Source organism: Lolium perenne, chromosome 1, assembly GCF_019359855.2.
Source record: "Lolium perenne isolate Kyuss_39 chromosome 1, Kyuss_2.0, whole genome shotgun sequence".
Lineage (NCBI taxonomy): Eukaryota > Viridiplantae > Streptophyta > Magnoliopsida > Poales > Poaceae > Lolium > Lolium perenne.
This window is the reverse complement of record NC_067244.2, coordinates 247,203,101-247,220,753: the sequence shown is the minus strand read 5'-3', so window position 1 is coordinate 247,220,753 and position 17,653 is coordinate 247,203,101. Positions and strand designations below refer to the sequence as shown.

At 46.9% G+C, this 17,653-nt stretch overlaps 1 protein-coding gene across 1 annotated transcript; it reads right to left on the bottom strand.

Moving 5' to 3' along the window:
- Positions 1–376: 376 nt before the first annotated feature.
- LOC139834961 (uncharacterized) lies at positions 377–1,231 on the bottom strand. Its single transcript, XM_071824897.1, has one exon. It carries the CDS (start codon positions 1,229–1,231, stop codon positions 377–379), a length of 855 nt encoding a protein of 284 aa, XP_071680998.1.
- Positions 1,232–17,653: the final 16,422 nt, after the last annotated feature.

The following is a 17,653-nucleotide window of genomic DNA, read 5'->3' as shown; positions in this document are numbered from 1 at the left end:
TTAAAAAAAACCTCTATAATGCATTGTTTCTTAGCGGTGTATCTACATTTAATGATTTTAGAGTAAAATACATCCACGGTAACTGTACTTGTCAAAAAATGTCACTTTGGTCACTGTATTCAGGAAACTAGGAGCTACGGTCACTGAGTTCGTCGTAGTTGGGCAACAAGGTCACTGCATCCATCCGTGTACGTATTTGTGCCTTCGTGGCATACATTGATCCCATGCATTTTTTTTTTTGAATGTTTCACCCGGGGGGAGAGGTTCCCCACCTGAATTTTTCATTCCAAATGGCTCAAAAGCCTGTTTTACAGCAGAGACAGGGGAGAGTTTTTACACCCAGAAGAGAGGGAGAGAGGGTTACAAAGGGGGACAGTTAGCTTATGTCGCGAAGACAGGCATCCCACGTCGCCGCTTCCCCAGCGATCGCCTGCGGCAGGCGAGTGCGCCACAGGGAGGCGTCATCTCTGCACGCCCGCAGCAGACGGGCCAGCCACGGTTGATCACGACGGAAAACTACACCATTACGATGCTTCCACAAGTTCCAGCACAGGAGGATAGTCAGGGTGGTGGCCGCGTTTTTCCCAAAAGCATCTGGGGCGGCATAGGAGTGCAGGTCCTCAACGTTGGCGTCCTCGGGTAGTGTCCAGCCAACAGCAGTCCAGAAGCTCCTCGCGAAGGAGCAGCCGAACATGATGTGGTCGGCAGTCTCCAGGGGCTCACCGCACATGTCGCACCCCGCCTCTTCCGCCGTGAGAATATGCTTCCGAAGCAGCGCGGCTCGCGACTGAATTCGAGCGCGCAGCAAAAGCCAGGCGAAGAATTTTGCTTTCGACGGGGCAAAGCTGTCCCAGACAAAGCTGGCGTATGGAGCAGCGATCCCGCTGGTCAGCAGCAGCGAGTAGAGGTCGCCGACAGCCAGTTCCCCCCCTTTCTTGGAGCATCTGATGAGCGAGCGGGAGTCCGGGGTGTTGGAGAGCTGCACCGTCTCGAGCAGACGCATGACATGCGCCAACTCACGTTCCGCCTCCACCGTGAGCCGGGTGACCAAGGATTCTCTAACCCCTTTCTCGAGAACCGCAGCGATCGAATCACGGGGTTTAGTGGCATGGGAGAACAGCACCGGCATGGTGTGGCGGAGAGCTCCGATCCCAAGCCAATCATCTTCCCAGAAACTGGTACGCTGGCCATCGCCCACGATCGGCGTCGATATGCTTCGATAGAGCGGCATTAACTCCACCAGGCCCGCCCAGAGCGCGCCGACTTCCGAACGCCTGCCGGCGGCCACGGGACCACAGATCTGCTGCCACGCCCAAGCAACCCAAGGGGAATCAGTGGCAGAGTGTGAAGGAGATATGCCCTAGAGGCAATAATAAAGTGGTTATTATTTATATCTTAATGTTTATGATAAATGTTTATATATCATGCTAGAATTGTATTAACCGAAACATTAGTACATGTGTGATATGTAGACAAACAAGAAGTCCCTAGTATGCCTCTTAAACTAGCTTGTTGATTAATGGATGATTAGTTTCATAATCATGAACATTGGATGTTATTAATAACAAGGTTATGTCATTGTGTGAATGATGTAATGGACACACCCAATTAAGCGTAGCATAAGATCTTGTCATTAAGTTATTTGCTATAAGCTTTTGATACATAGTTACCTAGTCCTTATGACCATGAGATCATGTAAATCACTTATACCGGAAAGGTACTTTGATTACACCAAACACCACTGCGTAAATGGGTGGCTATAAAGGTGGGATTAAGTATCCGGAAAGTATGAGTTGAGGCATATGGATCAACAAAGGATTTGTCCATCCCGATGACGGATAGATATACTCTGGGCCCTCTCGGTGGAATGTCGTCTAAATGTCTTGCAAGCATATGAATGAGTTCATAAGAGACCACATACCACGGTACGAGTAAAGAGTACTTGTCAGGAGACGAGGTTGAACAAGGTATAGAGTGATACCGAAGATCAAACCTCGGACAAGTAAAATATCGCGAGACAAAGGGAATTGGTAATATATGTGAATGGTTCATTCGATCACTAAAGTCATCGTTGAAAATGTGGGAGCCATTATGGATCTCCAGATCCCGCTATTGGTTATTGGTCGGAGAGAGTACTCAACCATGTCCACATAGTTCACGAACCGTAGGGTGACACACTTAAAGTTGGATGTTGAAATGGTAGTACTTGAATATGGAATGGAGTTCGAATATTTGTTCGGAGTCCCGGATGAGATCCCGGACATCACGAGGAGTTCCGGAATGGTCCGGAGAATAAGATTCATATATAGGATGTCATTTTATGTGAAATAAAATGTCGCGGAAGGTTCTATGGAAGGTTCTAGAAGGTTCTAGAAAAGTCCGGAAGAAACCACCAAGGAAGGTGGAGTCCACATGGGACTCCACCTCCATGGCCGGCCAGCCCTAGATGGGGTGGAATCCCAAGTGGACTCCACCATAGGGGGCCGGCCACCCCCCACATGGGAGGTGGAAATCCCACCTTTGGGTGGGAGTCCTAGTTGGGCTAGGTTTCCCCCTCTTATGGAAGGTTTTGGTTTCGGGTCTTATTCGAAGACTTGGACACCAACACTTGGGATCCACCTATATAATGAGGGGCCAAGGGAGGGGGCCGGCCACCCCAAGATCACAAGCTGGCCGCCCCCCATAGAGTGGCCGGCCACCCCTCCCAAACCCTAGCCGCCCCCCTCTCCTCCATATTGCCCGCGTAGCTTAGCGAAGCTCCGCCGGACTTCTTCACCGCCACCGACACCACGCCCTCGTGCTGTCGGATTCAAGAGGAGCTACTACTTCCGCTGCCCGCTGGAACGGGGAGGTGGACGTCGTCTTCATCAACAACCGAACGTGTGACCGAGTACGGAGGTGCTGCCCGTTCGTGGCGCCGGAACCGATCGTGATCAAGATCTTCTACGCGCTTTTGCAAGCGGCAAGTGATCGTCTACCGCAGCAACAAGAGCCTCATCTTGTAGGCTTTGGAATCTCTTCAAGGGTGAGACTCGATACCCCCTCGTTGCTACCGTCTTCTAGATTGCATCTTGGCTTGGATTGCGTGTTCGCGGTAGGAAATTTTTTGTTTTCTATGCAACATTATCCTACAGTGGTATCAGAGCCGTGTCTATGCATAGATGGTTGCACGAGTAGAACACAATGGTTTGTGGGCGTTGATGCTCTTGTTATCTTTAGTTTGAGTACTTTGCATCTTTGTGGCATAGTGGGATGAAGCGGCTCGGACTAACTTTACATGACCGCGTTCATGAGACTTGTTCCTCGTTCGACATGCAACATGTATTGCATAAGAGGCTTTGCGGGTGTCTGTCTCTCCTACTATAGTGAAGATTCAATTTACTCTTCTATTGAAAACATTAGTATCAACGTTGTGGTTCATGTTCGTAGGTAGATTAGATCTCTCTCGAAAACCCTAAACCACGTAAAATATGCAAACCAAATTAGAGACGTCTAACTTGTTTTTGCAGGGTTTGGTGATGTGATATGGCCATAATGTGATGATGAATATGTATGAGATGATCATTATTGTATTGTGGCAACCGGCAGGAGCCTTATGGTTGTCTTTAAATTTCATGTTGAGTAGTATTTCAAAGTAGTTGTAATAGTTGCTACATGGAGGACAATCATGAAGACGGCGCCATTGACCTTGACGCTACGCCGACGATGATGGAGATCATGCCCGAAGATGATGGAGATCATGTCCGTGCTTTGGAGATGAAGATCAAAGGCGCAAGAACAAAAGGGCCATATCATATCACATATGAACTGCATGTGATGTTAATCCTTTTTATGCATCTTATTTTGCTTAGATCGCGACGGTAGCATTATAAGATGATCCCTCACTAAAATCTCAAGATAATAAAGTGTTCAACCTTAGTAGCACCGTTACCAAGTCTTGTCGTTTCAAGCACCTCGTGATGATCGGGTGTGATAGATTCAATAAGTACATATGACGGGTGCAAGACAGCTTTGCACATGCGGATACTAAGGTGGCCTTGACGAGCCTAGCATGTACGTACATGGTCTCGGAACACGAGATACCGAAAGGTAGAGCATGAATCATATGGTTGATATGATGAACATTTTGAGTGTTCGCCATTGAAATCACACCTTTTCTCGTGATGATCGGGTTTAGGTGCGGTGGATTTGGTTCGTGTGATCACTAAGACAATGCGAGGGATATTGTTTTGAGTGGGAGTTCACTTAGGTTTTTAATTATGTTGAATTAAAATTTGAACTCAATTTGTCATAAACTTAGTCTAAACTATTGCAAATATATGTTGTAGAGATGGCGTCCCCAATCAATTTTAATCGGTTCCTAGAGAAAGAGAAACTTAAGAGCAACGGTAGCAACTTCACCGATCGGTTCCGTCATGTGAGGATCTTCCTCTCTCGCGGAAATCTGCAATATGTGCTTGATGCACCGCTAGGTGACCCTCCCGCAGAAACCGAAACCGATGAAGTAAAAGCTGTTTACGAGACTCGGAAAATTAGGTACTCTCAAGTTCGTGTGCCATCCTATGCGCCTGGAATCCGATCTTCAAAAACGTTTTGAGCACCACGATCCTCATGAGTTGATGAAAGAGCTGAAAGCTATTTTTGAGACTCATGCGGCCGTGGAATGCTATGAAGCATCGAAACAATTCTTCATTGCATGATGGAAGAAGGCAGCTCCGTTAGTGAGCACATGCTCGCCATGACCGGGCATGCGAAGAAACTCATGACTTGGGAATAGTGATTCCTAATGACTGGGATTAATCGTGTCCTTCAATCACCGCCACCAAGTTACAAGAACTTTGTGATGAACTACAATATGCGTAACATGAACAAGGAGTTACCTGAACTCTTTGGCATGCTAAAAGCTGCCGAGATTGAGATCAAGAAAGAGCACCAAGTGTTGATGGTCAACAAGACCACCAAGCCAAGAAACAGGCAAGTCTAAGGGAAAATTCAAGAAGGGTGGCAAGAAAGCTGCCACGCCTCCTATGAAACCTAAGAACGGCCCTAAGCCCGATGCCGAGTGCTATTATCGCAAGGAGAAGGGACACCGGAAGCGTAATTGCTCCAAGTATCTGGCTGATCTCAAGAGCGGCCTTGTCAAGAAGAAGAAAGAAGGTATATCTCGATATACATGTTATAGATGTTTATTTCACCGGTTCTCGTTCTAGTACTGGTATTTGATAATCGGTTCGGTTGCTCATATTTGTAACTCGAAACAGAACTAAAGAATAAACGACAACCGCTGAAAGATGAAGTGACGATGCGCGTTGGAAACGGATCCAAGGTCAATGTGATCGCAATGCACACTTCCTCTACATCTACCTTCGGATTAGTTTTAAGCCTAAATAATTGCTATTATGTACTGCGTTGAGCATGAACATTATATCTGGATCTTGTTTAATGCAAGACGGTTATTCATTCAAGTCTGAGAATAATGGTTGTTCTATTTTTAGGAATAATATCTTTTGTGGTCGAGCACCACAGAAGAATGGCTTATTTCGTTAGATCTCGATAGTAGTGATACGCATATACATAACATTGATGCTAAGCGAATTAAACTTAATGATAATTCTACTTATATGTGGCACTCGCTGCCTTGGTCATATTGGAGTGAACGCATGAAGAAAATCCATACCGATGGATTACTTGAATCACTTGACTTTGAGTCACTTGATAGATGCGAAGCATGTCTAATGGGAAAAATGACAAAGACTCCATTTTCTCAGTATAATGGAGCGAGCTATCGACTTATTGGAAATCATACATACCGATGTATGTGGACCAATGAGCGTAGCATCGCGCGGTGGTTATCGTTATGTTCTAACCTTCACAGATGATCTGAGTAGATATGGGTATATCTATTTCATGAAACATAAATCCGAAACTTTTGAGAAGTTTAAGGAATTTCAAAGTGAAGTAGAAAATCAACGTAACAAGAAGATTAAATTTCTACGATCTGATCGTGGAGGTGAATATCTGAGTTATGAGTTTGGCATGCATTTAAAGAAATGCGGAATACTTTCACAATTGACACCGCTGGAACACCTCAACGTAACGGTGTGTCCGAACGTCGTAATCGAACTCTCTTAGATATGGTTCGTTCTATGATGTCTCTTACTGATTTGCCGTTATCATTATGGAGTTATGCATTAGAGACAGCCGCATTCACTTTAAATAGAGCACCATCAAAATCCGTGAGAAACGACACCGTATGAATTATGGTTTAATAAGAAACCTAAGTCATCGTTCCTGAAAGTTTGGGGTTGCGAAGCCTATGTAAAGAAGTTACAACCGGACAAGCTAGAACCCAAAGCGGAGAAATGCGTCTTCATAGGATACCCTAAGGAAACTATAGGGTACACTTTCTATCACAGATCCGAAGGCAAAATCTTTGTTGCTAAGAACGGAACCTTTCTTGAGAAAGAATTTCTCACTAAAGAAGTGACTGGAAGAAAAGTAGAACTCGATGAGATTGATGAATCTATACTCGTTGATCGTAGTAGCAAAGATCGGAAGTTGTACTGTACCGCCTACACCGGCAACAGAGGAAGCTAATGATAATGATCATGAAACTTCGAACGAGGAAACCATCGAACCTCGCAGATCGACAAGGGAACGTGCCACTCCTGATTGGTATGATCCTTGTCTAAATGTCATGATTGTGGATAACAATGATGAGGATCCTGCGACGTATGAAGAAGCGATGATGAGCCCAGATTCCAACAAATGGCAAGAAGCCATGAAATCCGAAATGGGATCCATGTATGATAACAAAGTATGGACTTTGGTAGACTTACCTGATAGCCGAAAGGCTGTCGAGAATAAATGGATCTTCAAGAGAAAAACAGATGCTGATGGTAATATTATCGTCTATAAAGCTCGACTTGTCGCAAAGGGTTTCCGACAAATTCAAGGAGTTGACTACGATGAGACTTTCTCACCTCGTAGCGAAGCTAAAATCTGTGAGGATTTTGTTAGCAATAGCTGCATTTTTCGATTATGAGATTTGGCGTATGGATGTCAAAACGGCGTTCCTTAATGGAGACATTGAGGAAGAGTTGTATATGGTACAACTCAAAGATTTTGTCGATCCTAAAAATGCTGACAAAGTATGCAAACTTCAGCGTTCAATCTATGGACTGAAGCAAGCATCAAGAAGTTGGAACCGACGCTTTGATAAGGTGATCAAAGACTTCGGGTTTATACAAAGGTCATGGAGAGGCCTGTATTTACAAGAAAGTGAGTGGGAGCTCTGTAGCATTCCCGATATTATATGTAGATGACATATTATTGATCGGGAATGATATAGAACTATTAAGCAGTTGTTAAGGGTTATTTGAATAATAGTTTTTCAATGAAAGACCTTGGTGAAGCATCATATATATTAGGCATCAAGATTTATAGAGATAGATCAAGACGCCTAATAGGGCTATCACAGAGTACATATCTGGACAAGATTCTAAAGAAGTTTAGAATGGACGAAAGTAAGAAAGTGGTTCTTACCTATGTTACTGTGCAAGGTATTGAGTAAGACTCAAGGACCGGCTACGGCAGAAGAAAGAGAAAGGATGAGTAACATCCCCTATGCCTCGGCAGTAGGATCTATCATGTATGCCATGCTATGTACTAGACCGGATATAGCACATGCCGTTAGTTTGACTAGCAGATATCAAAGTGATCCAGAATGGAACACTGGACAGCTGTCAAGAATATCCTGAAGTACTTGAAAAACACTAAGGATATGTTTATTTGTTATGGAGGTGACCAAGAGCTCGTTGTAAACGGTTACACCGATGCAAGTTGGAACACCGATCCCGATGACTCTAAGTCACAATCTGGGTACGTGTTTATATTGAATGGTGCTGCAGAAGCTGGGCAAGCTCGAAGCAAAGGCACGGTGGCGAAGTCTTCAACAGAATCGTAGTACATAGCGGCTTCCGTGAGGCTTCATCGTAAGCGGTATGGATGAAGAGGTTCATTGTAGAGCTCGGTGTGGTTCCTAGTGCATTGGACCCATTAATCATTTACCGTGATAACATGGGTGCCATCGCCAATGCACAAGAGCCAAGGTCACACAAGAGGCTCAAGCATATCAAGCTGCGTTACCACTCGATTCGCGAGTACATCGAAGATGGAGAAGTAAAGATTTGCAAAGTACACACCGATCTGAATGTAGCAGATCCGTTGACTAAAGCTCTCCCTAGGGCAAAGCATGACCAACACCAGAATGCCATGGGTGTTAGGTATATTACAATGTAATCTAGATTATTGACTCTAGTGCAAGTGGGAGACTAAAGGAGATATGCCCTAGAGGCAATAATAAAGTGGTTATTATTTATATCTTAATGTTTATGATAAATGTTTATATATCATGCTAGAATTGTATTAACCGAAACATTAGTACATGTGTGATATGTAGACAAACAAGAAGTCCCTAGTATGCCTCTTAAACTAGCTTGTTGATTAATGGATGATTAGTTTCATAATCATGAACATTGGATGTTATTAATAACAAGGTTATGTCATTGTGTGAATGATGTAATGGACACACCCAATTAAGCGTAGCATAAGATCTCGTCATTAAGTTATTTGCTATAAGCTTTTGATACATAGTTACCTAGTCCTTATGACCATGAGATCATGTAAATCACTTATACCGGAAAGGTACTTTGATTACACCAAACACCACTGCGTAAATGGGTGGCTATAAAGGTGGGATTAAGTATCCGGAAAGTATGAGTTGAGGCATATGGATCAACAGTGGGATTTGTCCATCCCGATGACGGATAGATATACTCTGGGCCCTCTCGGTGGAATGTCGTCTAAATGTCTTGCAAGCATATGAATGAGTTCATAAGAGACCACATACCACGGTACGAGTAAAGAGTACTTGTTAGGAGACTAGGTTGTACTAGGTATAGAGTGATACCGAAGATCAAACCTCTGACAAGTAAAATATCGCGAGACAAAGGGAATTGGTAATATATGTGAATGGTTCATTCGATCACTAAAGTCATCGTTGAAAATGTGGGAGCCATTATGGATCTCCAGATCCCGCTATTGGTTATTGGTCAGAGAGAGTACTCAACCATGTCCACATAGTTCACGAACCGTAGGGTGACACACTTAAAGTTGGATGTTGAAATGGTAGTACTTGAATATGGAATGGAGTTCGAATATTTGTTCGGAGTCCCGGATGAGATCCCGGACATCACGAGGAGTTCCGGAATGGTCCGGAGAATAAGATTCATATATAGGATGTCATTTTATGTGAAATAAAATGTCGCGGAAGGTTCTATGGAAGGTTCTAGAAGGTTCTAGAAAAGTCCGGAAGAAACCACCAAGGAAGGTGGAGTCCACATGGGACTCCACCTCCATGGCCGGCCAGCCCTAGATGGGGTGGAGTCCCAAGTGGACTCCACCATAGGGGGCCGGCCACCCCCCACATGGGAGGTGGAAATCCCACCTTTGGGTGGGAGTCCTAGTTGGGCTAGGTTTCCCCCTCTTATGGAAGGTTTTGGTTTCGGGTCTTATTCGAAGACTTGGACACCAACACTTGGGATCCACCTATATAATGAGGGGCCAAGGGAGGGGGCCGGCCACCCCAAGACCACAAGCTGGCCGCCCCCCATAGAGTGGCCGGCCACCCCTCCCAAACCCTAGCCGCCCCCCTCTCCTCCATATTGCCCGCGTAGCTTAGCGAAGCTCCGCCGGACTTCTTCACCGCCACCGACACCACGCCGTCGTGCTGTCGGATTCAAGAGGAGCTACTACTTCCGCTGCCCGCTGGAACGGGGAGGTGGACGTCGTCTTCATCAACAACCGAACGTGTGACCGAGTACGGAGGTGCTGCCCGTTCGTGGCGCCGGAACCGATCGTGATCAAGATCTTCTACGCGCTTTTGCAAGCGGCAAGTGATCGTCTACCGCAGCAACAAGAGCCTCATCTTGTAGGCTTTGGAATCTCTTCAAGGGTGAGACTCGATACCCCCTCGTTGCTACCGTCTTCTAGATTGCATCTTGGCTTGGATTGCGTGTTCGCGGTAGGAAAATTTTTGTTTTCTATGCAACGTTATCCTACAGAGTGCAGCCGGTGCAGCAGCTTGACCTGGAGACAGGTGTTCCTGTCAGATAAGCTTTTGACGCCCAGGCCACCATCGCCCTTCGGCCGGCAGACGCTTGTCCACGCCACAAGGCATTTTGCACCGGAGGCCCGCCCCTCCACGTTCCAGAGAAAGGCTCAACGGAGGGCATCGATGGCATGGAGCAGGGCAGGGGGAGCGCCAGAGCTCCCATGGCATAGGCAGGTAGAGCATCAAGCACTGCGTTTAACAGCACGAGCCGGCCACCGGTAGACAGAACAAGAGAGCACCACCCAGAGAGATATTTGTCCACTTTTGCAATGAGCGGGACGAAGTGGATCATCTTGAGCTTGTCACAGGTCAACGGCAGGCCAAGGTAAGTCTGGGGGAAGCCCTCCACCCTGCAGCCGAGCGCCCTTTGCATATCTTCGATCAGGTCAGCGTCGCAATGCATCGGCACCATGGTGCTCTTGGTGAAGTTGATGACCAGACCGGTAGCCAGAGCAAATTGATCCAGGATGTGTTTAGCCCGAGCCGCAGCAGCCACGCTGGCTCTGAAGATTATCAGGGTGTCGTCCGCGTATTGGAGGACGGGACACGGTGCATCATCAGCAAGCGGGTGGCGCACGACGTCGTCTTGAAGGAACAACCGCTGCACCAGATCACCCATCAACAGGTACAGGTACGGGGAAAGGGAGTCTCCCTGGCGCAGTCCCCTCTTGCATCTGATCCAGTTCCCCGGGATTCCATTCAGTAGAACCGCTGAGAGAGATGAGGAGAAAATCGCATCCATCCAGTCACACCAGGTAAGCCTCGAGCCGCCAGAACCTTCCGCAAGCTACCCCAGTCGATCGAATCAAAGGCTTTCGTGAAATCAAGTTTCAGCACCACCGCGGGAGCTTTGCGCCGATTGCAACATTGCACAATCTCCGATATGCTTCTCCCAGTCATAAACCCTGATTGATTCACGTCGATCAATTGCCCAATTTGTGACTTCAGCCGCGTCGTCAGAGCTTTGCAGACAGACTTCATGGAGCAATTTTGCAGAGAAACAGGCCTGTACGAGCTTGGTGAGAGGATCCCATCAGCCTTTGGAAGGAGAGAGATGTGCGCTCTGTTGATGCAGCCAAGGTCGGCGGCGCCAGCGTGGAAAGCGCCAAAGAGCTCCGTGAGAGCGGGAGAGACCTGTTGCCAGGCCGCTCGGTAGAAGGAGGGGCCCAGGCCATCTGGGCCGGGGGCGCTGTTCTGGTCCATCGCCCAGATCGCAGCTTTGATTTCCTTGTCGTCGAACAGGGCGATCAGCGCCCGCCGGCCGTCGACACGCGGAGCACCATCGTAGAGAGAGTCGAGGTCGAAAGCCCACGCAGTAGGCCGTGCACGTCCCAGCAGCTCGGTGTAGAAGGCACGGAGGGCCTCGGCCTTGCCATGGTGATCGACCACCTCCGCGCCGTCGACCAGGAGAACCCTGATGTTGTTACGCCGGAAGCGTAGCGTGGCACGCGCGTGGAAGAACTTCGTGTTCTCGTCCCCTTCTTTAACAGCACGGAATTTCCCGCGCTGCTTCCAGTGCGCCGCGTTTTGTTTGATCGCGATCGCCAGCGTCTCCCGCGCCGCTTCTCGCAGCGCACGCTCCGGTCCTGAAAGAGGGCGAGATTCCTCGAAGAAATCGAAGAGATTAAGAAGGAATTTGCAGTTATTTTGAATATGGGGGTTAAAACGGTGCGCCCGTTTCCAAACCTTGGCTACGAACCTGAATCTCTTGACCCTTGCAGCAAGAGCAGCCGCGGCGTCTCGTGCATGCACAGCAGTGTCCCAGGCAGGCAGCGTGGAAGGGAGGAAGAGGGGATCAATAAGCCAAGATCTCTCGAAGCGAAACGCTGACGACGCAGTCCCATGCGTTTTTCATTTAGGACCCTGTTTGCTTTCCTTGTCACTTATAATTTAGAACTGCAGATATGGAGGGATTTTTGGCAAACGATGCTTTATATTTGGGGCACTGAAAATTCCCCTCTTGCACCTCCCAAATCCCTAAGAGTATATCTAGTAGAGCAAAAAGTGGAAACCGAAAAAGTGAAATTCAGTCTCCCGAAAATGTTAGTTCATTCGATTTTGGCAGTCGCGCAGAACAGAAACCGTAAAATAGAAACTGAAAACACGAAATTAAAATTCTCGCGGGAGAATTCATCGATGAACACATATACATGATAGTTGTTGCTCCGATTGAGCACCAAACTTTAGATAATTTGAACAAATAACCTAAATTAACTACTATCCGCAGCAGCGCGAGCTAATTTTGCCCAAAAACGGCCCCGGGGCCTCTACGCGTGGCGGCGGAGGTGGTGGCGATGGAAGGCGAGGCGGCGGATGCGTCGAGCTCCTACTCCGGGTCGAGCTCGACGATCTCCACCTTCACGCGGCGGACGCGTTCCTCTCGGCGCGACGCCTCATATTCGCGGACCTGCCAAACGGCGTCGGCCTCCTCGCGGCGCCAGCGTGCTCGGGCCTCCGCGTCGGATACGGCCGCCACCTGCGCGACGACCGCCTCCTCCTCCTCGTCGTGGACGTAGTCACCGGCGGATAGGAGCGTCCTCGCCGGCTACGCGACGACCGCCTCCTCCGCCCGCCTCCTCCTCGGACGAAGTGTCGTACACCGGAGGGCGAGGGGGGCAGCGCGAACCGCCGGAGGACGACCCCTCGCCTCCGTTCGCGTACCTTGCAAGCTTCCCGGGGGCGTGAGCCCCCAGTTGGTCCACCGGCGGGCGCTGCGCTTGCGCGCGCCCTTCGAGCGGACCCATTTGCGTCGCTCCTCCTTCTGCGGAATACGGGTGGGCGCGGCGGCGAGTCCCTGCCGCCCAAACTTCGTCCTCCCCTAGCGGAGCTTCCGCGGCTAGCCATCCGGAGCTCGGCGGGCAGCGATGCGGCGCTGTCGACGCGAGAATTTCTCGTTGGAGCTAGCGGAGCGAGGCGGCGAGCGGCGGCAGCGGCAGCGGCGTAGGGGAGTAGGGTTTGCGAACCGAACTCCCCTCCATGACCCCTTTTAATACGGGGTGGCCGCGTAGTTTCTCGGGCCCCCGAACTATTTTTACGGGCCGGCCCACCGATTCGGGCTCCGTTCTGCGCCACATTTGGCCCGAACCCGTAAATCCGCCGGAAAAATTCAGTTCCGGTGGGATTTACGGGCTTTGTTAGAGATGCTCTAATCGTGCCAACTTTGTCGTTGAGCTCTGCCGCCGACGTAGCTCATGTCCGCCGTAGCTCGAGTCCACTGCCGCCGTAGCTATAGAGACCCTGTGGCAGTAAAGTTGAAGCCACTATTGAGCATCGCTCAGGGGCGGACCTAGCATCCCTCTTGCCCGGGCAACCGTCAGGGCTTCCGGCCGGCCGGTAGGCTTGTTTTCGCTCCTATTTGTAATAACCCAGAACATAGGAACAACGAATGGTAGATTTAGAAATGGGATGTGCATTTCATCGCAAAACGGGGGAAATTTTCGCGCCTTATTGCAACTAAACCTAAGAGGGATCGAGGTTCTCTCTCATTTTGCACTTAGGGTTAGGCAATGTGAGTTAGGGAAATTTCGACATGATCTCTTTTGTATCTTGTTACTTTGGGGGAATGATTGCATTCGATAAGTGTTAACACATTTAACAATAAACATCACATAATATAAACACTGAATTCATAATTCAAACACAAGATATAAATTCAAATCACTTTGAATTTCAAAGTGAATATCAAATATAATATTTAATCAAGAATATAAACATTACATAATACAAAAGCTCATAAACAAAACTTGAGCTTTATTGATATACAACACAAATTACAAAGTCTTTACAATATTCTTGATACAAGAATTGAGAAATAATGAACAGAAATAAAAAGAGGAAAATTACAAGTTTATTCTAAACTAAAACCTAGACTAAGTGACTTGAGGATGATATTCTGGCCATAATTCAAACCTGCAAAACAAAGAACAAGAACTATCCAGAATGTAAGTGTTAGAAATTCAGTTTGGACAGTTAGCAAAATAACACAGAAATTCAGTTTGGACAGTGAAACTGTCACTGCACACTTGTGCTTGTCCAAATTCTTGGACAGCACAAGATAGGCATAGGCAGACCAGAACTGAGCAAGCCACAGGGGCTCAAGTTTCAGCATATGAGGGTTGTTGCTAACCAAGCAACAACAAGGCAATGCAAGGGGTGAGTCATAAAGTAACCAGACTTGTGTGTCATGGCCAGGGTAGAAGTAGAGACCATATAAATAGCACACAAACCCTAGAACCATGACAGTCGACCAGATAGACAATTCACCAGGTAAGGGTGAAGCCAGAACTAACTCAAGTTCATCCAGTTCATAATCAAGAACAGAAACCAACACACAACCACTTAGCCCCAGGAATCATGGTGACCTGAGAAGCTCAACCAGAATCTGGAGGTGAAGGGCTGTGCACAAAACCCCAAGTCTGCGACAACCAAATATTTCAATCTAGGAGCTGGAACAAGGTATACCAAGTTCCTGGACAGATCCAAAGGATCTGATCCATACAATATGCATGATACAAGCATGGGAATGAGCAGATGCTCAAGTGGGTAGATCATCACTTGGTTTTCACCAAGGATTACTACCAGTCTAAAAGCCACTAAAAATGAAAAGCATCTAGATACAGATCTTGTACACAGAAGCTAGCAAACATGCACAGATGCACACACTAGCCAGATCAGATGCACAGATAGCACCAGTAGATGTATTGCAAGGATTAGCAGCTAATACAGACTACACAGTAAACCTTAAGCTAGTAACCATCAGTAAACCCTAGATTTCATCAGGCAAGCATATTGGCATTCATAGCTAGTATGATCCCCAAATATGCAAGCAAAGGTTGAGTAGCCACAAGATCCAACTAAATAGGTGAGCAACCAATTAGTAGCAAGGCTACTGAGGTCACATCACACTTAGCACCATCTAAAAGAAAGCCAAATATAGCACATCATTATCCAGGAATGGATTCAGATTCATTTGCTTGCTAAACAATCATGAATAGCCAAATCATTTGCAAGCAAGTCATTTAAATCATTACTGCATAAGCAGTTCATCATAACTTAATTAATACAAGCTTGAATTTATCACAGATCCATGCTTAGTACTGACAGTAGCATAATATAAGGCAACACAGTTTAATCACTGCACAATAGCTACTGGATCTAGCCCAGTTAGCTTGAATGAGCAACAACACAAGTAAGCAGCAGCATAGTGATGCTTGAGCATCAGCATCAACAGGGAAAGTGAATCACTTAGCCACAGAATTAATCAGTAAGCCATCACTGACATTTAATTGATCAAATGGATCAATTGAATCAAGTCAAGCTACACAGGGAAGCTAGCCAACAAGCAAAGGATGATCCAATGGATCATTAGCTTGCATAGGGAGCACAGAGGCATTTCACAAACACCACTGGCACACACAAGTGTCACAAATGCACCACAGTACACCTAGACAAGCAAGTATGACATGCCAGTAAGCACAAGCAAGCCATAAGCAAATACAGCATGGGATAGCAAGTTCTTAAGCAAGCACAGCAGAGCATGGCAAGAACAGAGCATGCTGGGAGCAGCAGATAAGCAAACAGAGCATGTATAGCAAACAAAGCAACACTGGCCAGTACCAGAGACTGGTGATTTGGCCATGAGCTTGCAGTAGATAGAAGCACTGGAAGATTAAGCAACTATATCATAGCTCTGTGTGATCACAGGATCACCAGAGAGCAACAGAGCATGAGGAGGAAGAAGAACAGTAGCAAGGGAGGCGCACAGACATGGAGAAGAGAAGGAGGAGGTGAAGCAACTTACACGCGCCTGGAAGCAGAAGCTAGGGCATGGCGAGGCAGTGCTCGCGCGGCCATAGCAGCTGCAAATCCAGGGTAGGCGCCGACGTTACGCCGGCGAACACGAACACCACCGTAGCAGAGCACCTGAGGCGACGGCACGTGTACTGCGAGCAGCACCCGCGCCAGGTCAACCTCAGGGGCGCACCCATCGTCGGCAAGGACGAGAGCTCGCCGGAGTTCGTCAATCGCCAGAGGCGATTCTCCACGAGATCCAGAGCGGAGGCGATTCGCCAGGAGAGGAAGAGAAGGGGGAAACCACGCGGACAGATCGATAGATCTGCATGCGGCGGTCCCGATTTGGTAAGTGGCTATGGCAGAGGAGCACGGAGCTGGCCGGAGCGCGGCGGCGGCCATGGCGGCGACGCCATCGCCACAGGCGTCGCGGGAGGATTAGGGTTAGAGACGAACGAGTGAGAGAGGGCCGAGTGAGTGAGTGAGGTGGGCCGTTCGGTGCCACCGACCCATAAGGGACAAGCCTTAATGGGCTGTCCCTGGGCCTTAGTTAAATGGGTTGGCCCAATAGGGGCCAGGGGCATTTTGGTCTTTTAACAATTTAGAAAAGGCCAGAATTTCACCAATTTTTAATAAATAAAATACAACTCTAAAAATCCATTAAAAATTGGATTAATGAATGAAAAATAAATCTTAACAAGAATAAAATATGAAATAGAATTTACGAAACAAATTCAAAATTATGAATTTTAAGAATTTAAATAATAACTTGGAATTTTAAACTATTATTTCCTTGTATTTAAAATTCAAGGAAAAATCTCAAATAAGTTCAAATACTTATTTTCAAACATTTCAAAATGAAATTCTACTATTCCAAGTCATTTCTATTGAAAAGGGTATTTTTCCAAGAAAAATACTATATTCCTTTATTTCCAAAAAACTATAGAGATAACTCTATGATTTCAAATTATTTTTTGGAATGATTAAGGGAATCACCAAGTAAAGTAGTTTTACTTTGAAGTATGTTACTGTATGTGAATTAAAATGGTTTATACTTTTAAATCAATTGCAAGTTACTGTCAAAGACATAAATCTTAAACGCAACCCTAAATTGCTATAACTCAGCGGGTAAAGGGATTCAACATAAAATAATACATCCATGATTGCATTATTTGGATTTTATAACATTGTCCTTACCGGACAATGATGCTTCTTACAGAACCCGAGGTCCAGGTTCCATCAACTGCATTGAACTGCACTATCTCGCAGTCCACAGGCAAGTTCACCCTTGCTCATGTCAACTTGATTATTTTCTACTACTTTAATGCAAAGCTATATACTTATCATTCCTGCATCGCAAATAAAATGTTACTTTCCAACTATGAATATGACTATGTGGTTGGCAATGGAACCATGGTATGTGTTGATATGGTGGAGGTTCCATTGCATGGGTTATATCACCCTAGGATTAATTATCAATGCCGTCCAGTGATTCTAGCGCCGTACAAACCGCGTTGACCATGAGATCTATAATGGCTCTGGGGAAGCCAGCCGTATCTTTTCCCTTCTGCACGCCAACGGATTGGTAGAGCCGGTGGGGTGTTGGAGGCACTGCCGCAATAGGTTGGGATATCCTTTTAAATCCCCATCCATTAGTGATGTTAAGCTCTACCATCTATGAGGGATTGT

Coding starts and splice junctions, on each gene's coding strand:
- LOC139834961 (XM_071824897.1), bottom strand. CDS start 1,231: ATGCCGCTCTATCGAAGCATATCGACGCCGATCGTGGGCGATGGCCAG.